This window comes from Antedon bifida, chromosome 6 (genome assembly GCF_963402885.1).
Source record: "Antedon bifida chromosome 6, ecAntBifi1.1, whole genome shotgun sequence".
NCBI lineage: Eukaryota > Metazoa > Echinodermata > Crinoidea > Comatulida > Antedonidae > Antedon > Antedon bifida.
The window spans coordinates 4,836,824-4,862,192 of record NC_136231.1 but is presented as its reverse complement, the minus strand read 5'-3'; the positions used below and the strand labels follow the sequence as shown (position 1 = coordinate 4,862,192).

General features: G+C 30.9%; 1 protein-coding gene across 2 annotated transcripts in view; it reads left to right on the top strand.

Annotated features, from left to right (window-relative positions):
* The window catches only part of LOC144844926 (pituitary homeobox 3-like), a 34,223-nt gene that overhangs the window by 3,729 nt on the left and 5,125 nt on the right, over positions 1-25,369 (top strand). The window contains exons 1-2 of one of the 2 annotated variants that reach the window (XM_078702040.1): positions 15,939-16,419; positions 19,037-19,260. In XM_078702040.1, coding sequence (XP_078558166.1) covers positions 16,242-16,419; positions 19,037-19,260 — 402 coding nt within the window. In that variant the 5' untranslated portion in view covers positions 15,939-16,241. Of the gene's footprint in view, positions 1-15,938; positions 16,420-19,036; positions 19,261-25,369 lie in introns of those variants that run through there. The other variant, XM_078702039.1, reaches the window with a different exon arrangement.

The window sequence follows — 25,369 nt, the reverse complement described above, 5'->3', positions numbered from 1 at the left end:
CACCTTGTAATTATTCGAAGTGATCGTTAAACGTTCATCGATAAGCCATTGTCGAAATTGAAATAGATTTACGATTTACTCATTTCAACATATGTCTTAACTTTTACGTTTCATTAAAAATGAAAGGTTTTACAAGCTATAACTCGTTGTGGATATTTTACCGTCGCGTTGTTGACATTGCATTTGATTATGGGAGCTTTACATTCATTGATTTCAATTAACTGCAGAATTAATCCAATATTCGTTTATATATTTAAAAAAAAAACAAATTTCAAGTCCAACACTTCCTCCTGTCACTGGAAAATACCAACCTTATTTTTGTCTTGACATGCCTACAAAGCTGTGCACTGAAATGAGCCTGGCTGTTTGATAATTTTTAACGTAAAACATGACGGCCCATTAAGCGTCGTGGAGCAACTAAACACAGTCATTCTTGTTACATTAAGGAGGATTAGGGAAAACTGACAATTTACGATAACAAGGAACACAAATAGCAATTAAGTACAAATTTGATACGGTTTTACTAGTATTATTTGTTCTCATGTCAGGGGAAAGTGGATGGAACATAAAACAGACTTTCTAGTTTATCTTCTACAAGGATTATTTGTAGACTTTGGGTGAGAATTACGTCGGCTTGTGACTAAGTCTTACAGGCTTTTACCTGACATTATTTGAGTTAAACTACAGCCTTTGATTTTCAACACTCTTTCTTTTAGTCTATGCATTTCCATCAGTAACTGTATCTGAGGTATTAGTTTTAAAGTGGTGTAAATGCTGCGAAAAGAGGGGACGATTTTCTTTAAATCCCTGAATAATGCGCATTGATAATGATTTGGGTTTAGTTGAGTTGTAGCTGAAATTGATTTAGCTCTTGATGTATCATCAAACCGTTTATCCATTGAACTATTTGTATATTTTATGATTAATTATACTAAAACAAATTCCACAACCATTAGCGTGCATAACTATTGAAGAAAAGAAAATCGATGAACAAAACAATCGATTTACATTTAGAATAAAGAACAAACTAAAAAGTTTGGTATACATTTTTAATAAAGCCTTAACAACAAGTTTATAATTGAAATATATGTTATTATAAAAAAATTATTAGAAACAAAATATAATAGACGGCTTAGTTACTAATACAAGACTCAAACCAGCAAATAGAAATAAATATCTCAGTCTGCGTATGGTATCAGTTCACTTCGGTAGGCCTACATAGGCAAAATGTTATTCATTATTATATAACAAACAATTCTAGCTTTAGCACGCACCATACCCGATAATCGTACAATTGCTTCGTTTATAGACGAAGGAACATATCCACACAATGTCATACTCAACAATCGATTGCAGCCGGCCCTTTTATATCCTTTTAGTTCACAAGAAATGGGTATCTTGTCTTTGTCTTAAAATGTATACGATGGTTAATAGAACAATTAGCCATTAAACATCCAACATAGCCATACAAACCACCAGGCTATACAAACAAAATATGACATTGATAGTAGATTGTAACACATCTTACATTAACAAAATCTTTGATAGAAATATCAAAGGAAGATTCTAACGGATTTATATTGACTTCTTTGTTTATAAATATGGATATAATGGATAGGTATGTATCCATAATTAACATTATGAATTTGAATTTAATTTTTATTTCAACAATATAATAACATAACATACAGGATAATAAATGCAATGAAGTAATCATCATGTGGGGGGGAGGGTCATATAAGTCATAAAAACTTTAAGTTTGACCCACCCCAAGCTATAAAATTGAATACGAATACGAAAGAAAAAAATATACATAAACTAATAATAAATAAAAGAAAAAAAGCTACAATGTCTATTTAAACAATTTTATCCTATCTTAACTGGTCTTGAATGAATAGCACTTATAGTTCAACTTCCATTTCAATTGAAGTAAAATAGTTAAATAACTGGTAAACGTACTCTTGTAAGCGTATCCTAATCAGTGACAATAATGTTTATTTTAGACCTTTTGATAGATTTATGGTTCAAAAAGGTCGTTATTAATACCAGTGAAATTTACATTTTTTACGACAATAACCTAACAATCCATCAGAAGAAAACGGTAATTATCTATCGAATATTATTTTGTCTTAAGATCTTAAGAATTGATCCATGTGCTAAACATCTATGAATGCCCATTCACAAACACCCCGACTTCATTGTTGATTTGTTTTTCTTCAATTATTATACTCTTTAAATCTGACTACACGAACGCTTCGAACTTGTATCCGATTCAGTCAGTTCGTTCCGGCCACCATGCATTAAGATTAAGTCACTAATATTGTTGTTGTTTTATTATTATTGTTGTATTAAAGGTATTCCGAATCAATGTACTATATAATTTGTCTGATTTAATATTGTTTTTGATACTGGTGCTTCTAATTACGTACCATGAAATCATTCTTTTTAAAATCTAAAATCCTTTCCAACCCATAAGACTATGTCGAAAGAACATAAAGGGCGGTTGACATAGCATTCACATGTGCACACAAAAGAGGAAAGATGTTTGTCAAATAAATCAGCATTAGAAGAGCTTAATGTAGTGGTTCCTACCTTTCTCAGACAGAGAATCAAATTGCAAGAACAGAACTCTGACTGATAGCATATGAAGTAAAATACGACAAATTGATCTCCGGATCGTGGTAAAGACCGAAATGTTCTGGATAAGTTCGTATTAAATGCATATATCATATAATTCTATACAACACGTTAGTAACTTACACTGAAATTGATAGAATTGGGATTGGAGGAATGTTCGAACAATGATTATGTATACTTATATATTGTAATAAAACTATCAATAAACAAGACGACGTGTTGAATGTTCATTTAGCACATGAGTATGTGTATCTTTGCCATTTGATTGGTTGTTTTCGTATCACGTCCTGTGCATTAGTTTCTTTTATTTCAACGATTGAACTTACCGGTACTATTGCACGGTCCGATTTATGTAAACGTTAGGGAATATTGTGCGCCGCAGCGGTATGAATATTGCACGCGACCGTATATTGATCTTTGCGGTCAAAAGTACCACTTTTATGCATGGCGGGTTTATTGAATCAAAGTTGAACTACAGAAATATTTATTTTTATTCCTTGAACTCTGGGGAAATAATTTATATTTAACTCGGCTCCGTTGAATAGACAAATCCAAGAACAAGAGAATGTCACTTTTCTTTAAAGTTTTTTACTCTTCTTTAAATATTCAATTTTGTTTACTTTCTGTTGAAAATTTAGTTCACGGGTTCTGAGGTTAGTAAGATTTTGGAACAATAGTGCTAGTTTACTGCCCAGAGGGCCCATTAACGGCGTGACGGAACAGATCTACCATATCTTATAGAGATTTCCTTTCTCATGATTTGAACGTGTTGTGAGTTACCAATTATCGTTATTCAATTATGTGGAGAGAGGGTGCGATCTGAGTAATATATCAAAAACTGAATGCTAGATTCAAAGTAAGCACGTTCCTATAATCTCTCTTTAGATTGAACGTTCCGGGTAGGTCCTGAAGATTAATAACACATCTCGACGAAATATGTCTGAACCAACTTTTCCACAAAAGTCAATAATAATAAAGCGTTATCGTTCGTTAAAATTTTAATTCAGACCTTCTTTTTTTCAATGAACTCTTTGTGTACACCATCAACTGAATAGATACCAACTGTTCATTATAACAAAGTCATACTTCACTTTATTTTACATTGTAAATTATTCATATAATCATCATTAAATCAGGTATTAAAAACTGTATTTTTTTTTTCAAATTACAACTTTACCAGACTTAAAAATTACTGTTATATACAGATAATATTATACAGACATTGTTCAAATATTGTCGATAAATGTATTATAACACCGGGACTATCGAAGAAATTTAGCCCGTTTTATGTGCATTTTTTCATTTAAAGTATAAAATCAAGTAAAAATAACAATTATTTCCTTAATTCATAAACAAACATAAATATAATTTAATATTTTACTTAAGAATCATTGGAGTCGTGAGAGCAGCGTGGTCCAAGAGGATTGTACCACGCCCTCTCAGTTCTCAAAATAGAATCGTGTTGAACTTTGTACTCACACAATTCTTGCTTTTCTTCTAATAAATAACATGAAGTATGATCAACTTGTGAAAGACTTGTGTCATCACACAAACAGAATATCCTAAATGGGTGCTCAAAATACATTGTCAACAGATGAGCTCAAAGAATAACATTCATGCTACCAGTGTGACATTTCCCACAATGTTTAAAACTGTCTTCTTTCTATTTATTTAACATGTTATCAAATTCAATATAAACTAGAAACATATAATTTGTATAGGTAACTGCAAGTTTTCTTAACATTTTGTTTGCTGAAAAACTTTCAACATAATGATTTTTTTAAACATTAAACTATTAACTATTTAAACATACCCACACAATTTACCAATGTCAACAAAAGCGAATGTCTACAACATATATATACTATAATAATTACAGTAGTATTAAGATCATAATATAATTAAATAAATAATAATGTACAATAATAACAAAATCTATAATTGATATATTAATATGACTTGTAACTACACAAAAGGTATTGTTTTTAGTCGCGTGCAACGGGACTCTACAGCTCACTTTGTCGGTCGGGTGGTCGGTCGGTCGGTAAACACTACTTGAGCATGCGACTGCAGCTATGTATATGGCCTTGTTTTAAATATTTTTACACACAGAAAACGCACAGAAATATAACTTCGATTGAATAAGAACAATTTGGAAAATTTAGGCCACCGCACAGAAAAACCAGTCCCAACCCCGGTTGTATTAATTTAAATGGTAATTCATATTTTTATTTCCCCCTTACATCCAATCAAGGATTTGTGTTATAGCTTGCATTTTAACAGTTGGATAATAAATAAACTAACTTTGCATGACAACTGCTACCCAAACATCGTTGACTCCGACCGACTTTCTTGAGAGCATGTTCTAACATGAAGTTATGGTTTCCCACAAGGCATTGCAGTTTCTTCACCATATTAATCCATTTGAAAATAAAAACATCCGGAACTTTCCATTACCATGGGAATGTGTGAGTAAAATCGTGACAAAATGATAATGAATCGCTAAACTTACTTACAAAACTGAATTTTAAAAACAATACTATGTTTTCAACAACACAAACAAAGTTAACATACGTTCACATACAGCCCAACATCATTGAAATAATGTATTACTTTTACAATATGATTCACTTTCTTTTAATCGACGATTAGTGAAGTGAAGCTTAATTCTAGATTATTATTGTTTAATTAATAGCGATATACCTTAATCCAAAGTTACGACAGAAAGTAATCAAGAATGAAAACGTAGATTTATTTGACATAAACACATAATGATGTGTTATTTATGATTTAGTAATGGTTGTTCTATAATGTTTTAATCTATATGTTTTCACTTTCAGTAATACACTAGATCAAACATTCAGGTGTGCCCTATTATAAACACAATAATATAGTCAATGTACTTTATTTCTTTAAAATAAAGATAAATAAAAGATGAAAACTAATTATTTTCTATATAAAACGAACTAAACGTTTAACGTGAAGAAGACTAAATTTTATTTTGTTGGTATTGAATGAAACAATGTGTGGGCATATTCGTCACACACAGATAGGCCTATGCATAACAATGGGTTAAACTAATATTGATAATTCTACTGTTGTTACGCACAACGTTATTTTGTTACCATTTTTCTTAGTTCCTTACATTTTATAATGTTAATAAAGGCCGAACAAAGACCACAAATATATGCATAAACACTATAATACCAGGGAAGAGTAATTTAACTCTTCCCTGATAATACATACAGTATAATATGCGCATAATATAATGATTATCAGAGAAATCAAATGTGAACTCTTCAAATTTGTGTCCTGGTTGTTTAAATCTCAAAATACATTCATGATTGGAGGCACATACACATTTTAAAACACCAGGTAATATACTGAACAATGAAAAAAAAATTCTGTGTGAATGAGACATTAATTATTATTAATCATACGTATTTATATATACAAATTAGGTGGTAGACAAAACCACTTCATCCATTGCGCATTGATGGGGGTAAAACTTGAGTTGCGCTATTATATACGTTCTTACGATTCGTCCTAGTGAGAACCAAGCTTAATCTGTAGCATATACCTGGTAAGGCGTCCCATAGTCTGTGACATGATCCAATCTTACAAAGAACAGTTCCAAATTTAGAATGTTTGACATTTGCCCAGACTATGTGATTTGATGATAATGTTAGAATGTGTTCCGGTTTCTTTTTACAGAGTTTTGGTCATCACAATTAAATTGGTATAATAAAATACCTAAGTAATGAAATTCAACAATTAGGGGCCTATAGCAGTAGAACAATTACCTCAAAAATGACAATTTAAAACGGAATGAAAGACTCAAAAGCTGTAGAGCACTGCATATTGAAATTAAAGCCACCCGACTGTTGCTTCTGGACACTGATGGCGGTGCTCCACATATATATGCTAAGCGCAATGTATTCCATTTCAATAAGTTTAATATATTCCTTAGAAAGAAAGATACCTGTAACAAACGGATATTCCAATCATGATGTACCTGCATTAATTTCATGCAAAGTTAATTCAGGGATGTCGAATTAATAAATGGGATATTTGTTTGGATTTCAATAGCATTATTTGAATAGAAAACTCTATTATTTTCTAAGCAGAACAAACATGAATAACTAATGGATTGGTAAGATTAACCATCAGTTCTCTATAAACGAAATTTACTGATGGTTCTTTAAAATGAAAGATTTAGAACATAAACGGTTAATGGAAAGTATTTTGGTCAAAATATAAGAGTACATTTACGGTACCTATATGTCTTTTGTAGGCCTTGATACTGTCGGATTTCTGCATGTCAAATGTTCTTGTGTGTGACGAGGCCTGAAATTATTTGAAAAGTACAAAATTTACTGCATTTTTATGAATGTTTATTCAGTTTTTATTGGTTTACATAGGCCTACACGTCGTGAATATTCATAATTATTTACTTCTAAAATGTTACCCAGCTTACAATTTAAATTTCACGAGCTATATATATATATATAAATATATATGGGTATAGGCCTAGTTTTTAAACATCATATTGCACACATCCAAATTGAACTGTGAAAATATTAGGCCTATTCAAAATTAAACGAGAGCACTTATAGCGAACATGAATATTAATAATATACAATTTTACAAGTTTTTAGTAATCGCATTATGGTTATTTTTATTTTATTAAATTTGCAATGAAAAAAAATTAAATTAATAAATTGTATCACTTTTTAATTATATATTCACTATTTTTATCTTAATCGAATAGTACCAGATTGCGAACAATATGATTTTAATTTGTATTAGAAAAAACATGACTAATAAACCATCATGTGTTCAAAGCCAATGCTTTCAATACGTTTGCGTGTCCTTGATAAATGCCATATTTTTTTATATACAAACATCCATGAACGTAGCTGCTAGTGCTTAACGGTTTTGTAATGACATTGACATTAAAACTGGGTAACTGCGATGAACAGATACCTCACCAGGCGGTGCGGTGCGGTTCCACTTAATTTCTATTTAATTCCGATAATCAGCAAAACGGTTATTTTCTAATAAGGAATGATACTACGTTTACTGCAATTGTTATTATAGTTTAATTAGGGATCTTCCTGGTACAATCTACATGAATACACTCTTCCTCTCTTTCTAACCAAATCTAACAATCCCTCTCCTCAGCATCTGAGATACTTGATTTGCCCGCAGGAGCATTGAACGCATTTCTCGCGGCAGTCCTATTGCATTTTCTTGAAAGCATGAATACACTCTTCCTCTCTTTCTAACCAAATCTAACAATCCCTCTCCTCGGCATCTGAGATACTTGTTTGCCCGCAGGAGCATTGAACGCATTTCTCGCGGCAGCCCTATTGCATTTCTTGCAAGCATTCAATCACTCCTCACATGTCACATGTCAAAAATGTAATATCGAAAGTTATACCTATAAATTAATTTTTCCCGTTTCAATAATCACCATATGATATGATAAACACGTTTAAAAATGTGGGCACTAATTCGAGTACCAGTACTTTATACCTTATTTGTTTGTATGTAAATAAAATAATTGAAATATTTCGGAAACTTCGGAAAAAAATCCATGTTATAGACATAATGTATACTATTATATTTACTTTATTTCTTGTACTGTAAACATACAATGTATTAACCGACAGAAATAACGTTTAGTATACCGTATGTAATAAAATCCGAAAAACAAATTGTATTTCAGATTAATTTAATTATAGATCAACTAAATCAAACATATACGAGATGCAATTCGCAAAAATAAAAAAAAGTGCAAATTACATATTATATTTATATCCTAACAATAATCTGAAATAAAGACATTTTTATTACGGATAAACGTTTTAATAAAGCTGTCAATCGAATCACTACCGTAATTTATTATCACATGTGAAGAGAGATGAAATTGGGCTAATATTTTGCGCATAAATCGCAATAGCAGTGGTAAATGTCGTAGTCTCTAGTGAAATGGTGTCAATGTGGAAGCTAGATATTTAGGAGAGCACTTAAAGATGGGTTTTACTGATGTTCTCCAGGGAGAATGTGCAGTCGATTACATGCACACTAATGAATGTCAAAGGAAAAAAGATACATTTAAATGAGAAACATATATTATACTGCAATTACCACTGTTGGTGTTAGCGAAGTTTAACTTCTAAATGCACATCACAATATTGTTAGAACGGAAACATTAGCTGAACAATACTTTATATTTCTCGTTAAGAATTAATTTAGAAACATTTGATTTTGTATGGAATAATAATTAGTAAAAATCGGAATGTATATAATGCCAAGTTACTTTACGCCAATCATAATTAATTGAAAAATATAATCAATAGGATGGTAATTAACCCTCAACTAGCACACTCTACCGACTGCAAGACACTTCCATTTTGTTGGCCTGTGCATATAGTTCAATATAAATTACCGCTGTTAACTAAGCCTGTTAAACATTGCTAAAGTCGTTTTCTATATATCAGGTTTATCTGACATGATAAACTTAATCTTCATTTACAATTATGATTTTATTATAATAACTATTAACACTTATGATGTTATCTTTCGTTCAAGTTGGATTAGCGTGCGGATCAATGTTTCGCGAACTGAATCAATTGAATTTATTGTTCGCAAGCTAGTGATTGGATATCCACTATCACGTGTAGTGTGTCATGTGACGTGTAACTAACTAACATGACATTTCCCGTTTTATGCTAATTGTAGAAAGCCTATTTGAGAGATTGAGTGAACTGGATTCTGTTTTAGGAGAAATTGTGTATTCTTAAAAGGCTTTCCGTAAATCGTTAGGGTTATTCAACAAATAAAAATATGTATTAGAATGAAGTGCGAGTAGTACAGCAATAATTTACGATAGATGTGAACAATAAATGACTAATATGTTTTTATTTAATTGTATTGTGTTGGTTTTTTAATTAAATTATTTTTAAAAAAATGTATAACTTTACTTGATTTACTTTTAATATGAAGATGTTTAAATATATTTTTTAGAATTATTGTGAAATCCGTTTAGTTATATTTTGGACACTGTTAACTACAATTTCCAACATTTCAAAACAGTTCAAATATGTTCTTACAATGATGAGAATTTGAAGAAAATGAAAGTAATTACAATCATAGCAATAATATCAACTATAAATATTCACTTTAAAAACTAAATAATAAATATACATCTAATCACATTTGATAATATGTTCATTCTTTTATATGCTGCACAATCATTGATATAAATTATTTAGTTATTATATTATATTTATTTATAAATAGATATTTTTCATGAATTCATGAATTCATATGAAACATAAAACAGAGGGAGAGATACAAGAGCTGTCATTGATTATAGTGTCTCTCCAATGGCCATTGCATAACAAATATACACATGCAAAAATAATATTTAAATTGCAAAATAAGATATAAAAATAAGAATAGGCCTATACAACTATAATTAAAACTGATCATTCCCCATGCTACAATAACCTGTGTAATTTTTATAACCTAGTCTTAATTTTCGATCCAAACAGATTACTGGTATCCAAGCTATTATAAGGTCTGCTAACGCATCTTGGACAAACTTGACTGATGCCAAATCGTTTGTGTTTTCAATATATAACATAATGTAATTGATTTTAAAAACATGACAAGATAAGAAGAGGGCAGTATGTATTCATATTTGTTGAACGAAAGCAATATTTTCTTTCAGTTTAAGTCTATTTAAGAATAATTCAGCAGAAGATTTTCTCTTCACGTACTTGTTAGTTTATCCACGGTTTATCCGGCAGGCTTCAGATAGAGGGGTACCTGTGTAGTCGCTTATCAATAATTATATTTAATTATAAACTTCATAAAAAATACAATGCAGTACAATTGTTTGTTTTACAACATGTAAATTATAGGTTCGTTTGCGCGTAGGCCTACGCTAAGCCTCGATCACACTGGACTTCATTTAATCAAATTAACTGAGTCGCCGACTAATTGACCAAAAGAATAGTCTAATCCGAACGCTGTATCATGGTTATTAATGTTATGTTTCACCACCACTACTGGTAAAATTACGTTGCTGTTAAATCTTGGTAAAACTACAGTCACCGTATGAGTGCGAACATGGTCCATGGTCTATATATTGAGTAAAGTTACCGCGATTAAGTAACACCATTTTTCAGTCCAGTGCGAACAAGGCTTTAATTGAAAGCACATCGTGTTTGTGACCCAAACTTTATTCATTGACACGTATGAATGTGTCATTCATTTACATTGAACCCAAAGTAAAAAGAACTTTCTTGTTTTTCACTTGCTAAGTTATCTTGTATTATTTTAAGTACGTGCTTTTACCAAGCAGACCTAGCACATTTCAATATGCACTTGGTTTAATACACATGACAAAGACACATAGCTTAATGTTTCTTGAGATTATCCACTGTTTTGTTTGTTTAATTAGGCCTTTTCATGGTTTACTATTCATTTGTCGTTTAAATGACAGTAACATTTAAAGAATACAAATGAACATAATAATTTATTCACTCTTTATTCAATCTTTCAAAATCACAAAACACAAAGGCATAATAAACACATTAAATTTACAAATCAATCAATATTTATAAATTCTTCAAACTTTCAAAAACATATTTTAATAACAAGCAAGCAAAAATAAATTAGTTAACAAATTCATATTTTTGCGCCGTATACTTTCCATTTGCAACCTTTCGTTTTTACAATTACATTTTCAATATAATTATTATGTTGTTTTATTTATTTTTATTATCAAATATATTTTCTTGCTATGTGTCTGTTTACAACCATCGAAAAAAAAAAATATGATAATATAATAAGCGAGAAAAAAATACATTAACCTACATTTGTATTCCAAATTAACCGAATTTCTATAGGAAATATGGGGAGCCATTTCTAAAATACTACCATTTAAAAACGATGTAACGTTAGTTCCAAAATTCATTGATTCTGAATTTTAAAATGTGTAGTCCTACTCTGATTATATCCTTAAATATTTTAAACTATCAATTGAGTTGCATGTAACAAATTAGGATAACTATAGTTAATAACAATATTTAGTATTTCCCTGTGATAAAAAATCATCTGATAGGAAATATACTAAACTTATAACTTTGTATATCAATCAAAAGTATAACATAGACGTACATTCATGTGTTAATATAGAAAAAATAAAGGAAAGTAATGGTCTGTATGCGTACGTGATATTTAACGGCAATTCTGTCTGCTTATTTTTTATTTTTAGAAACGACTACCGTACATTACGAAACATACATCACCTAATAGAATACAAATTTATGATCCACGAATACATACACACATAGACATAAATGTATTAAAGGAACTCGCGTGTATGTGTACAGAAACATTGCGCATTTGACATGTATGCTTAATTACATAATGATCATCATAAATATGAACGAGAAAAACAGTCTAGCCCATATATTCCCCCTGATGTAACTGGTATTTTAACGACCTAGATTTAATAATGGAATTTCCAAGTTGATTTATAGATTTGAAAATGAAATAACGGAATATCAATAAAACAACCATCTTGCGAATAAGCCGAGGTCCCAGTGGTAAATGTTGGAGTGCTAAATGTTTTTCATTGATGCTTTTAAGACCGCATTTGTTTAATTTACTGCAATTGTGTCACTCTCGGATTAAAACTGAAAGGTTTGTTCATTTATACCTAGAATTACATTCAGAAATCGCGCAAACACCGAAGGGATTTTTTGTAAATATGCATGTACAAGCCCCAACGTTACAAACTTGATAGAAAATGATTTGCCTTACCAATGTATCGTTATACTGCCCTCTACGACATTTTAGCTCTAGTTTGTTCATGAACTATAACCTTTAATTTTATATTACTTTACATACATAATAATATACGTGTTATGTTTTTCTCTTTGTGTGAATGTTTAAATTTACTTAGCGTAAGTTAATAGAAATCTTAACTATAAAAAGGGTGATTTTAGTTCTATTTTAATCAATAAAAATATGGTTTTGTTTAAACAGCCAAACAAAACAAATGGTTCTGGAAATTAGTCGTATGATCAATCAATGTTTAAATATTGTTTTGATCGCAAAAGTAAACGCAATAGTATAATATTAATTCTTATTTTGTTAATCTGTATTTTGAATTTCTTTGTTTATATATAATGAGGCCAATTGACAAAATATGTTCTCTGTTGTTAAGGAGATTGGATTTCCCTAAAATGTCACCGGTAGAATGCTACATAATACGTGTTATAATTGACTCTCTTTGGCCTCTAAACAAATTTATGAGAATTACTTAATTATCTAATTAGACACTTACATTAGTTTAATAGATACTTACATCATTGGTTACAGCTCATCAATTGTACATTACGACTCCCATAAAAGAATTGGCAATATCAAAATTCTATATTCCTTTTCAATAATATTAAACTCTTTGTTTCGCAAAAAACATAGATAACATTTAAATATTAATGTTAAACAAATTAGTTTTCCTCTGTTATTTTTTAGGAAAAAAAAAAATTACTAGTGAAATAATCTGTATGCAATGTGCCACTATATAAAATAATCCAAGTTGTTTTACTTTGGAGGTAGAACTTTATTTTATCGATTTTGTTTTTGTGAAATATATTTACTTTGGCATATTCGTTTTGTGTAAAAATACATATCTTTCCACAATTTTGTTTTAATTTTTCCCATTTATAAACAGTAACAAACATTCTGCTCATGATCACAACCCATAACAAAAAGAGAAGATCAACTAAAAAGAAATTTGTTCAACACTCAGCATATTTCTTTATCTGCATGACGTTACAGAGGGATTCTATAATTATAAACTTACTTATAATTAATAAGTTGCAGAGTTTGAAATACATTAATGAATGAAATTAAAGGAGTATAGGCCTACTCACGGTAAACTTTTTCAAGATCAATTCGAAAGGAAGGTTTTGGTTTCCCTCTTATCCCAGCAAGAAACTTGCCCACCTACCGAATAGAAATAAATCAATTGATGCTATTAAGAGCTAGTGTCATACCTGTAATGTTTTATCGTGAGAGAGAAAGCACTTTGGTAATTTAAAACATGTTAGCGGAAGGATTCTGTCAAAACTTTTAAAAAAATAATTGTGTTCTTTCCTTCCGTTCCACTGTATATCGAAAATTTTAATTTTAAAATAATAGTTGACTTTTGTATGTTTTACTGTTTAGGCCTAATGTTTTAAAACTCTTTAAAAAACAAATAAAGTATTGATACCATTCATTGTAGGCCTACAAAACAAAGGCCTTAACAAAAGTATTATCATTATTGATTTTTAATTGGTTGTAGATAAGATACCTTCATTTAGTAAATTAATGTTTTTGTACACATTTGTTTTCTTTTTTTATTATTATTTCTTTTAAAAACCTAAGCCAATTTATTTTAAATATATTGAAATAAACGATATTATTTTATAGTTTGCGCATGTTTGAAACTGTTGTACACAATTGAATATTGAATCCAAAATAATGATATTTAGATTTTTAAATTTACTAAAAAAAGGTAGAAAAAACCAAGGACATGTGTATATCTTTACTTTGTTGGTAAATCAAGTGTATTTTCCTATTGCTTTCTATTGTAACAATTAACCAAATCGATGGATTCATTTGAGATTAGTCTAAGTTAGCTTTATACTCCCGGTATAGACTTACAAGATCCAGAATAAATATGACTTAAATCAGAACTAAACACAGACTTGTGCTGAGCATATCGTAGATTGCATTGGATTAGCATAAGGAAGGCCGAGTTTAGAGTAGACTAGACGGCGGATAACGATGTTTCATGCAGGTAAACAAAGATATTTTCAATCTTACAAGCTAGGCCTAGGACTAGGCTAACAATCGTTTTGCTTATTTCGTCACATTTTTCGAAACATTAATTAACGCGATTATTACTAAAAGAAATTATATTTTCTCATTTTTTTATGTTTTGATAATCTAATTTAACTCAGTAAATTAATAACGTATTTGATAGCACTGTATTATATCCCCTTCAAATAATCCGGTAATCATTGTTTAAGGGCTATTGATCAGGGGATTCTGTTGCCAAATAGCTACTTTGTGGGATGAGTGTATATAATCAATTATATCGTCTGTAATGTAAGCGTGATACCGTGGTGTCTGACGGCCAGAGTGCATTTTGTTACCGGTGTGTGTGTATAATTTATTGTCATGAATTTCTAAACTAGAATTTTGATATGTTTCAAATTTAAACAGGTGTAATTTGGGTAATTGTTTTGCTTTTTTGTCTCTATGGAAAAGCTTCATTAATGTTCACATGATAATTATTCTATTACTTTCGTCTGTTTTCTCTGTCTCACATTTCAACCTTTCAAAATAAAAACATATCAAATGTCATTCCAGATAATCTATAATTTAGTATTAAGTAACAATAACATATTTATTTCTTTTATAAATAAATAGTTAGATTATTTATTTATTTTATAAATTAATAAATTGTGTTTTAAATAATGTCATTTATATTTTATTAGAAGCCTGTCATTATCATTTCAGTTGATAATATAATTGTTATGAAATGTATATTCTCTAAATCACTGCATTAGGATTATTGTACTGTAGATACAACCTACAGAGTAGAAACTGCATATAGCGATTCTAAAGTTATACCAAAATATTCTGCATAATACGGTAATCTACAATTCATCTGCTATACGGTAGTTTTAGTTTTAGAACTTAATCCAAAAGTTACTTTTCTTTGAATGTGTTTTGACTTTTTCGTTCACCGTTGATTAGCCACAATATTGTGTTTCTTTTGGCCTAATGGAAAGTTTTGTTTCATTACGCTTTAATCTTTAGAATGTTCAAGACTTTGGCATTTTCAAAACTATGCCTACAGAAAATCGTAATTTAATAATAAGTATTTAGCATCAGGTATATTTAGTTATAACTTTCTTAGAGAGAAGTAATTTTAATTGATGTGTTTATTGAAGTAAACAAAACAATTTTTTTTAATGATAGAATGTGTAAATCCTTACTTAACTTGTTGGTATGTAAATGATGTACCGCTATTCCTATATACAAACCTGTAAAACAAAAAGTGGTTGACGAAAACTGCCAATCAAAACACCATGCCTGCGCAACCGATTATGCTTATTGGTTGGTTTCGTTTTGCTATATCCAATTGTTCAACTATGTACTCGGTTGAGTAAGCTCATAGTCCCGCCCATTTTAGCTATACAGTAATACTTGAGAGATGTCGTCTATTTCACATAGAAGTTTTATGCGCATACCAACATAGGTTTGTGCGCTTTATGAAAGAGCACAGTTTTCCACTGACTATTATTAACCCAAGCGATTTTTATTGAATCATTCCATAGTCTCTCGATTTCTGGAGGAGTTAGTGTGATCTGTCTTTTGTGGTGTGGTCTTCAAATAATTCCACAATATTTATCTGCTGATCTTTTGAATTCAGATTAGATAAACTTCTGCACTTTATATTTTGAACCTGGTTCGATCGACGACCAGGTACCGAACTCTTTGATACGTTGATTATTACGAGTATGGACGGTTTGAACGATTCGCTACCGATTCTTGAGGAACTAGTGAATTCAGAAGGATCCAGAAATCATTCCAGACTTGCCGATATGACAACACTCCACAGTCAACCCCCAGCCCAGTGTCAAGCAAGCCCTGAGCCACAGACGACCAACTTAGGGACGACAACCCCTCTATCATCACGTAAGATGCGTTATCATTGTTTGTAAGACATAGTAAATCTCTTTTGATCTCTAGGATTTTCATTGATCCACCTAACTAGGAGTTAATTAGGTAACGCAATTTAAACTTTACATGTTTTGGAATTATGACTTGATCTATTTAGGATTAGAAATTATCGCTTAGGCCTATTACCTGCACAGATCAATTGAGGATTATATCAATGATTCTGGTTGAACGCACAGACACAGTATCGGTTGCAACCTAGCCCTCATAAATACAAATCTTAGTGGCTTAAGATATCACCATGCTGATTTAACTGAAAATATTATTGAGACTGAAGGATGTTTTCCTTTAGTTGTTACTCCTGATCCATAGGCCTGCGCCAAGAATAGTTGTTAGTGTTATACAATAACTAGTTTGTACAGTATATCTAATGTGTTAGCTGACATGATCTGTTAAAAACATTATAAAAAAATGATAATTGCATCTGGTTACTCTATTGAAACTCGTTCCACAATCAATTTTATTTTCTAATTCACCAGGTCCTTTACAAAATTAATGTTACGATATTCATCGGTCCGCTCTCTGCTAGGCCTTATACATGACACCAGGTATACACGTAGGCCTACTCTATAACATTTAATAGGCTTTTCTTGGTAACTGAAAGTATTGTGTTGAATCATGTGTATTCATTTAGAAAGATCTTTCGAAAATAGATCAGTGTACCACAGACAGGTAAATTGAACGTTTAGAATGGTAGAAGAATGATAAATACATTTATCTAATTGCCAAATATACAAAGGTGTTCGTATTCAGTGAAGGACACAATTGACACACAATGGTACCTCACTGAATAATAACTACAGTACAGTTACTTTTTATATTATTTGCTAGTTGGTTTTTAATATTCATATTCTATGCACAAGTTATGAACTGTGAACACTAATATGTTATATTATACAGTGCCATGACGCTTTGTTAGTTATATAACAATACATAATACTACTGAGGTGAATACAACTGTATGTTGGTTTCTGTAATATTATCTTTATCGTGCCTTTTTGAGGTTTTTATATAGCATGTATTGATATCGAATATTATGTTTTAGTTTTCGTGAAAGTTGTAGAAACCATATGGCTGTTGAATACAGTTTGTGGTGTCTAAGTGTCCTTGGTCAACTTTCAATAACTAAAACATATGATAGAAGCATATCGACTGCAATAGTTATTGTTTGAGAGTTCCTTTTTATTCTATTGACCACAGCCGGGTCGTGAGCTCGTAGAGGAACTATTCTACTCACTCCTTCCTGGCACACATTTAAATAACCTCCATATCTCGCACCCAATAACAATGTAATATTGGGACGATCTACCAGTTCCCATGGTGTTCACAATCTGGACCACTTGGACAATGTGTGATGGTAGCCTCTGTATGGTAACTCAGCACTCGGTATACTCTAAGTTCTAGTTTCACTGTCCCGGCAAAATGATAACACATTTAACAATGGGATATGCTTTCGAGATTATAGTTGTTAATTAATACGAATTTCCTGCTAGCCTTGTCCAAAGCATGTTTTGGAGATCCAGTATAGCTAATAGTAAAAAAGAACGCTTCCCAGCTTTCATTACAATACCCTGGTTATTGTAGGCCTATATTGACTTAATGTCACCGGACCGTATACAGACCGCATCGCCGTGTATACTCATCTAGCATCTTGCTTTGTGATAATGTTTACTTTTTGCTACCTAAATTCGTTCGATTTCATTTTGCTAATTGATTCAGTTTTGATGGACAAACTATGCGCATACCTGCTGGTATGGGTTATAAAGGTCATTTTATAAAAGTTGCTGGGTCTAAAAAGTATCTACTATCCGAGTTTTCTCGGACATGGCCTGTCAAGTTACAATTTTATCTGGCATTATTTATTGTATTATAACAGTTAATAGGCCAAACATATTTGCATTGAAATAATGCTATGGGTATATTATGGGTTCAATTCCTTTACCTGTGCCCAAGATATGTAAATACAATTTTATTAATTTAATTCTTTTTTTTATTCTTTATTTGAAAGTAGAAACAGTGGCGTAATGTAAATTAAGCTTAGCTCAACTAACATTGTTGTAGAGTTTTATCCTCATCTTTTGCAAGCAAATGCAGGCTTGGGTTGGGTTAGCCAAGAAGAAACATGAAAACACAAAATTTTCCTGAAATAGATTTACAAATACATTTTATGGGCCTACTGATGGTTGAAGGTCCTACTACTGCGTGAATTAATCAGAAATTCTACCTTTTTAATGTTCGTTTGTACTTAAAATATTTAATGCATTTTAAGGTACGCATAATCTAATCAAAACTAATTAAAGTGATCATAAGATACCGGTATATTACAATTCTTGATAATGTGAGAGTTAATAGAATAATTTGATTCTGTGTCTTGAATATATACTTTTATTTTAGTATCGTTTATAAGAACTATAACAATTGATGACCACTTTCTAAATAATTTATGGCGCAAGTTTTTTAAAACATAATGTTCCAAAATTCCATTGGGGATGGCAATCGTAACTTTTATATCAATGCGCTTTCAATCTTTCTCTTTAACTAGCCATATTAAACGAAATGTCAATTTATCTTACAGCTAGCACAACCGCTGAATCTAACAATGAATGTAATCACGGTAACGGGTCGGAAGAAAACGGCGATGATGCGAAAGGGCGGCGAAGACAACGTCGTCAAAGAACACATTTCACCTCTCAACAACTTCAGGAGCTTGAAGCAAATTTTGCAAGGAATAGGTATCCAGATATGTCAACAAGGGAAGAAATATCGGCCTGGACGAATCTAACTGAGGCAAGAGTAAGGGTAAGTATGGGCCTAGAAACCCGTGTAATCAGTTATTATTTTTCTGACAAAAACACCATAAATTCACACATAGTTTATAACACCACGTACATTATGATATCCATACTTTCTACGCGTGCGCTAAGTTGTCTGTGACGTAAGAAATACACGTACAACCGTAATAATAATAGTACCCACATTTGCGTTTTGTTAATCATTGGGTAAATATAAATAGCAAAAAATGATTTAATGGAATACAATTTGTAATATACTGTACTGATATTTAGAAAGTTTTAATTTGTATGTATTTCAAATGCCAAACTATTTCTGATATTTTGTTTCAATTTTTGCTCCTGAATAGTGTTTTTGTATCTGAATCAGGCATTGTTTTTCATATTTAGGGAACTATGCATTAGAATAATTATCATTATAACATAACAAACAGCATTACTATTGAGCAACATATTATACATGAGGTACGGGTACGATATGTTAAACTAGGTCTACGGTAATTCTACCGGTATTTTCTTTAATTATTTCATCGATTGTTATGTTTCATAACAATAGGCTCATACCGTAGATTATTACAACGGCAATAATTTCTATTGTATTCATATGAGTCAGTGGTCAATACTGGCCATTTTACGATTTTAGATTTGTTATGTTAATTATAATTTGCATATTTATTCCAGTCATTGATAATTTTTTTACTCCGACTATTAATTGTGGTTCTTGTTATTTCCAATTAACAAATTGTATTCATCATGGAGAATTTCAATATGCTTATTATAATTTCTTTACATCGTTAATACTATTTGTATTAAGATATGTTCAATTTGTCCATTCTATTTTAGCTGAAGTATTATAGGCCTTTATTATATACCATGTATCATAACCAACCAATATTTAACTAAAATCTACAAAATCTCTTTAATAACACCGACACCCTATGTTTTTTGTTATTCTTTCTAATCTTTATTTAAACTTATTAATGCAAGTGTAAATTAAATGTGATTAATACACATCCACGTGAATTAATTAACAATATACTCATCTTATGCTATCCGTTCACTTTTGGTCGTGTTTCTGTAAACATTGAAACTTGTTTGTGATGGTGGCAAGACTCAAATTAAATGTCATCTTTATTATCTTTAAAAATGACTGAACTAGTAATGAGTAAATAACGAAGTAATCGTGATGGCATATGCAATTGTAATTGTCATTTTAAAATTGATTCATACTCAAATTCTACATTAATATCATCGTTTAACAACGAATATAGAATACAGTTTAAACATTAATAACAATATTTAAAAATCAGTGCGGTGGTTGTTATAAATTATGATTAAAATATCACAATTAAGTGTGTGACGCGTGTTGTATTAATGTATGTTGTAAGTTGGACTCGGCAAGTCTCGTTTGGTATCTAGTTTTTCACGCAAGAAAGTAATTCCTAATACCTATTATTGGTCACATATTTCTTTAATTTAAAAACTTTTTTTATTAAAATAATAACAGGATATTTGCCCTGTTATGATGTAATTAATATCCTTATTACTTCTATTAATTATTATTTTTATCATCATCAGTTCTTATAGAACGTTATCAGAATTTATCTAATTTTTTTGTATGTTATCAGGGGAATTATGAAAATTGTAATGAGAATGCTAATTATCGTGTTTTGCTGCTACGTTATTATCAATTAATCATCTTGATGACAAGACACAAATTAAAGAATAAAACAATTAGCAACGCGTCTTAACTACTTACTGAACGATCATATTCATAATTTGGTGCATAAAAACCGCGTGTTTAAAGTAAGCAAAGCCCCGGCTGCTAACGAGAGGTCGGTAGTGAGAGGTCGCATTTACAAATCGACCAGAGGGCGTTTTTTTTAAATCATTGGTTAATTTTATTTTAATGTCTGTGGTCGAAATGAAGCTTAAATTGGTTCAGTTTCGTATATCGGTACCATTTATTGATGATCCAACATATAAGAAGAGTGTAGGCCTACACGAACAAATTTGGTTTTAGTAGACACGGTACTGATATTGTACTGGTAATACCGGCGTGATTGCTGAAAGTATTTCAATGATTTAATTTAGAGATAATAAATAAAATAATCATTTACTTTGTTGTAAATGTTAAGGTTATTGCAACCCTCTCTTATGACCCCCATGGCCTGAACGAATGTTCTAAATTGTCCCAAAGGATTCTGGAAAACATAAACTCTCAGAAATGTCATTTTTATTATTAAAATGTTTTAACAATTCAAGCGCTGATGAATTCAATTTTCCTCTAATTGGCCCTATACCTTAATACGATTTAAATAAGAACGGAAATTATTATGATATTAAGCTCTTGAATCTTTCACTATGCTGTCATGCATAAGTTAAATGTTGGATATGTTTCACTTATTCATTATGAAGGGAATGTACTCATTAAATCATTATCAATTACACTAGATTGTGATCATCTTAAATAGTTAAAAGTGAAAAACTGTGGTTTTATTTTTCAATCTTTTTTATGGAATGTCTCATATAATATTTAAGAGAATATATAATAATTCGAAAACTGACTTCATAAAAAATATTTACTTAACTAAAACCAAATTAAGCACATGAATAGATAAATCTGGTCCCAGGTCCTATACATTTTCAACTTGTGATTAATGATATAGTAATTAATAATATATAAAGCTACAATAATTGCCATGTTAATTATGATTATAGCCATGCACTACAACAATCAAAAATCATTTTCTTCATTAACATCATTAATATTTCGAAGCGATTAAAATACTGCGGCGTTTAGGTGAATAGCCTAAGGGGTACTTATAGCGAGTGACTTTAAGCTTGCTTAGTACTAACTGTTGACAGTTCGGTGAAGTACAGTAACCCCCGGGACATTCTTAAGGTGAAGTTTGTTTATAAGGCTAATTTGTTTTGTACTATACATCTTTTAAAAAAAAAGATCAATGGATCAATGGAAAGATCATTCCCGATATAGCCAGCATAGACCAACAGTTATGTCCGCCTCGGCGTTCCATACCTATGCATTATTGATCTTTGATATGTGTTTTAACAAAGCTATAATATAATACAGGATTTTTTGGGATTACACTTGATTAATCCACATGAAATACATAGATCTACAATACAGCAAGGGAAGTTCACTTTCTCTGGGAAAACGTACATTAATAAGATATAATGTTAATATGAAATACATTTATATCGATGGTGTATGAAATTATTATTTTTCATATTAAAGAGTTTATTTTATCAGCTTCAAGCAAGCTCAAAGGTTATGGGTTTACCACCTGGAGCATAGGCTATAGGCGATAGCTGGAGGCAGGAAACCAGTCGTGATATTCCTAAGGACAAGTTTTATTTGCTATTTTTCCCAAGAGCCAGGGACTTCCCTACAAACCACAACGACACAATCGGTTCAATGTTGAATAATGGTATCTGAAGGAAATCATTGTCCATACACACCCTATTACACGACCAATTCGTCTATAAAAACATTAAAACTGTAACTACACATTAATATTGATATGTATTAGTCAGATATACCACATTAATGCAGTGCTAAGCCAACGTTGATAGTATTGATTATAAAGATTATGTCCATTGGCTGTTTAAGCTTAACATATTGTTCAAATGATTTCCGCCTTTATAAATCTTTTATAGACCAATAATATGATAACTTATTATATATTTGATTTCTATTAGACCTATTTGGCGTAAAAAGATTTTGATACTTTAGATTAGCCTAATTACGCAACCAACATTGTAAATTGCTAGTCAATATAAACAACTATTTCATACGATAGCCTACAATTACATGTGTTTATAAGAACGAATACTGAACTTGTAACGTGTGTATCCAACATACCACCACTCCTACTTATCTGAATTGTATTATTCATTTTAGGTTGACAAGATAAGAAAAGACTATTATTAATTCTGTTTTAATCAATGTATAATCGTATATCAATATCTGACAGTACGGTAGATCATCAGAACTTAATATTATTTCTATTTTTGTGTTATTATATTGTGTTAATAAGTGAATAAAGATTAGAAAATGCTTAAGTCGAAGAACATAGATTAATACGATGGCGGACATGGTCTTAGGGGAATTGGCAAGGAAGCTTTGGTTTATTGGCAATCGAAATTGATTCGAGAAACACGTGGTTAAAAATCAAATCGTGCTACCGTTACATTCATTAAGTGTAAGTAAATCCCATGGGGTCTACATTGTGTCGTACAACATTGTAAACACATAGGCCTAATGACATAGCCACACTAGACACAACATGGCCTCCTAACAATATTTTATTACACAGTAACATGAAGGAAAATAGTTTCCCCCAATGATTGAAAGTATATTAGCTTGCTAAAATAGTAAGCATAATGTATATTTGACAATTTTTAATAAAATGACATTGGCCTAGGCCATGTCTCTAAACTATTATTTCTCGGCCTGATGGTTTACGTATTAAACTTCAATGTTGGGTTATTTTGTATAACAGTTTACAGAATTAAGCCACCTCCATCCCTTCTTTATTTTGCTATTTTGATTAAGACAGTGGCATCATCAAATCATTTACGGTAGGCCTAGGCCTACATTGCATGTTGACGGGATGAAAGAAACTCTCGCTGGGGAAGAAATATAAGCATAATGTTCCTAATAATATTTGGTGTCCTTGGAATCTAATTATGTGTATATATAGTTATGTTAACACGTCTACTATCTAATTTACACCGGATAACAATTTGTTGTATTCATCTTCTTTGACCTTCTTCATTTGACCTACGTATCCTCAACACACCTTTTCATCCCACATCGTGCTCAAGGTTTTTTCCCAATACGTTTCATTCCGTGGTTTCTATTATATTTATTCAAGTTCAGAACAATATAACATAAAAGCCGAGGCCATAACAAACCAAATTCATTAGTCATGATTATTTATGTTTTTGTTGACATCGTTATGAATTATGAATACACAGTTTATCATATTCCTTACAATAATATCCAGTACCGTTTCTAATCAAACAGTTGTTTTATATTTTAATCAGATTTAGAATAATATAGATCAGTAGGGAATTTTTGTAAAATTTGCTGTTTAATTATGACTTTAAACAGCAAGTTTTAAGCTGACTATTGTTGCTTAAACTCCTTTCAAACAAATTCTTTAAATTGAATAGAAAAACAGAATAAAAGGTGACTTTTGAAAGAATGAAAGAATGGTGAATAGTTTTAATACCTTTTGCTAATCTGAATGAAAAAGATATATATATATACATTGTGTACAGAAAGCTTCCTTGAATCAATGAAAGTCTATCTTAGCAGAGTTGTTGAATACTGTATTTAACCATGGGGGGTTTAACAAATATGACATAATGATTCTTTGGTTTAAATCCATTTATTCTTTAAAGAAAGATGTAATTAGGAACAAAATGCTATTTTAATTCAACCTGGCTAGTCACTAAATACATTATTGATATCATTCATGACACTAAACAATTATTATTTTTTTATAGGCGTTTATGCACATGTGTTAGTGTTTATGTGTTGCTAGGCCTCTGTGATTAAATAAAGTTGAATTAAATTGAATTGAATAGAAGACGCGTATAGGAGAAGGAGGGCTGTCAAATATAGTGATAAATTATGTTGGTATATCTATTAGTATAATACTTTGCCATATCTATTCTTGGGATGCACTACAACTGCGGATGTACTTGTATGGTTCAGGTGAGCCGTTTCGATAGGCCTATCCCTTTAGACAGCCTTAAACGCTCCTGTTTTGTCACACCTTGTTGGTTTGTGTCCGCCATCGTAAATAGAATCAAGGGTAAATTGTATTTTATTTACTTCACACTGTATGTTTGTGATATATGCTTATCAGTATTCTACCCACATCATTATCGTGATCAAAATTACTATTAAAACTACAGACAGTAATAAAAGTGAATCGTTGGTCTGCCTCAAATCCACTTCTTGTCCGAGTAAACATGAATAACAATCCAAATAATCACTAGACCTAATAATGGTATGAATGTCTTTGTAAAGTGGCCGTTAATTAGATAAAAATTATAATATTAATAAGTACTCTATACAGTAT